The sequence below is a fragment of the Hipposideros armiger genome, unplaced genomic scaffold (genome assembly GCF_001890085.2).
Source record: "Hipposideros armiger isolate ML-2016 unplaced genomic scaffold, ASM189008v1 scaffold_749, whole genome shotgun sequence".
NCBI lineage: Eukaryota > Metazoa > Chordata > Mammalia > Chiroptera > Hipposideridae > Hipposideros > Hipposideros armiger.
This window is the reverse complement of record NW_017732099.1, coordinates 724806-727146: the sequence shown is the minus strand read 5'-3', so window position 1 is coordinate 727146 and position 2341 is coordinate 724806. Positions and strand designations below refer to the sequence as shown.

At 39.2% G+C, this 2341-nt stretch overlaps 1 protein-coding gene across 1 annotated transcript in view; it reads right to left on the bottom strand.

Annotated features, from left to right (window-relative positions):
- LOC109373889 (cysteine-rich secretory protein 1) overlaps positions 1 to 913 on the bottom strand; it is a 31489-nt gene extending 30576 nt beyond the window's left edge. The window contains exon 1 of the mRNA XM_019628139.1: positions 845 to 913. Within this exon, the coding sequence (XP_019483684.1) occupies positions 845 to 913 (69 nt within the window). The remainder of the gene's footprint in view (positions 1 to 844) is intronic.
- Between the last annotated feature and the right edge of the window lie 1428 nt (positions 914 to 2341).

Here is a 2341-nt window from a genome sequence, read left to right as displayed (position 1 = left end):
GTGGATTTCATTTCATTTACAATATTAAGTGCTTTCTACTTTGACTTCTCCATTCTACTATATAAAAATATAAAAACCACTCATTTTCTATACCAAAGCTATTGACTTCAGCTCATAATAAAAATATTTTGGGTTCATTAAAAATGTAATATTTTCTATATATCATTGAGGTTATTTAGGGGTACATATTGGGTGAGTATAGAATATTAGGGGCTTATTCATTATTATACTATTGAGTGTTTTGTTTCTGTTTTATGATTGTTGCAGTTCTTGTTTTTAATAATTAGTGAGATTCAGGCCTCATATTTATTCCATTGCTAATAGCTCCTCATACTTCTCTCCTTGCTGTTAACACCTTTCATTTAATATAAAATGAATATACAATTCTGATGTGTTAAAATCTTGTTCTAATCACAAATCAGATAGCTCAATTTTGGTATTGATGAATTACTTACCTTTTCTGGGTAAACTAAACAACATAGTATTTTTTTCCCTATTGAGTCATGGTAAATATATGTATAAGTGATAAAGAAGTACTTCCTGCCTTATGTTCTCAGCTTATTTGAATTATCCAGAGGGATTATAATGAAATATATAGGCATGGGCCCATGTAGCTGAACTTCTTAGGTTTACTTTCAGGCTCTGCCACTTCCTAGTTATCTGACCTTGGTTACATGATTTAACCTTTCTCTGTAATACAGGATTAAGAGTAATATTTGTCTAATAGGGCCATGATGAGAATTAAGTGAGTAATGGGCGTAGCAACAGTGCCTGTAACAAAGTGAGGTTTACTATAGAGTTAGCGCTTATTTTTTTCTAGGAAATAATTACGAAGCATGCCAACCTCATATCTTCTTATAATCAAAACAGGCAGAAAGCCAGCAGCCAAAAACAAGCAGTGGTTCATTGTCATCCTGAAAAAAGAAGCAACATAATTTTAGATTACTGTCAACTCCTGGGATAAAGTTTTGTAATAAGCCTTTTTTTTTAACCACTTTTACATACATTTTCATTTTCTGCAAACAGGGATTGCTGAATTAGACCAAAATTTAGTATATTAATTGTTGGGATCAAGAGGAGAAGACAGAACTGTGGTTGGAAGANGTTACAGCCTGCCTCCTACTGGCCCCCCAGCCTTAGCACATGCCCTACCGCCTCTAAACCCTCCCTCTCACCATCCAGTCTTTCACAGTCCATTCTTCAGTCATCAACCTGAGAAAACATTTCAGGATACAGACACAATGGAGTCACTTTCTGTTAAACGTCTTCAACAGCTTCCGAGTCTTAGAAAGAAGAACCACATTTTTAGCAAAGGCTATGAGGAGCCTGTTGACTTCCCAAGCTCTATTCAGGACATGCTCCCCTCCTGCTCTCTGCTTTCCTCTCAGTGACTGTCTTTGAGCTATTCCAATGGGCCGGTTTCCATCCCGCCTCAGAATACTAGCCTTAGTCTGTCCCTTTATTAGTATGCTCTTTCAGCTTGCTCAACTAAGCGATGCCACTTTACCCTTCATACCTGAGACCTACCTAGCCTAATGACCAGATAAGTCATTAATTACATCAGACCGAAACAGGATCAGCTTGGGACCCCCACAAAAGAGGTCTTGCAATGTCCCTGACCTCTCCTCTCCCATCTCTAGAGCTTAACAATTGATCAACCCCCTCCCTGTGGTTTGAGCTTAGAATATCCCCTGTCCAGTTTCTTGCTTTAGATAATTATGCTGAAACGTGTGCTTGCTTACTGATCACAATGCCCCTTGCTTATGATCACAATCTCTATGGCCTAGCATTCTTTCCAGGTTACTTTCATCACTGCTCCTGGGTTGAGGAGCACTTTGGGGAGCCACATGGCAGACCACCGGAGCCATCACGTGGCCTCTGGAGGAATCCAGATTTTCCTTTAAATATCCGAGGCTGGTCTGAGTATGTTAAGGCAGTTTTTGGAGGTGTTAACCCACTGCCTTCCCAGACCACCGGTGCTCTGATAATAAACGCTTATTCTAGACCCAACTCCTGTGTCGGTCTATTGGCTGAGCAGCGCAGGCAGCACAAGCTCTGGGCTCATTTGGCCTCCGGTTTCAAGACAAGATCAAATCAACTTAACTACTTGATTGCAACCCCCGATACTTTTCCTTCAAAGACTTTGTTCTGTGACATCTACCAGATTCTGATGGAAAACTTTATACCTCAGTAAAAAAAAATTATTTGTCTGATTAGATGCTTGGTTTCCCAGTAAACTCTGATATTGCAGGGAAGTTTAAAATAACATTCATGCCTGGGGGTCAGTCTATTTGTTTAGCACCTAAAACAAATAAGGTGAAGTCTAAAAGAAGAAGGTTTC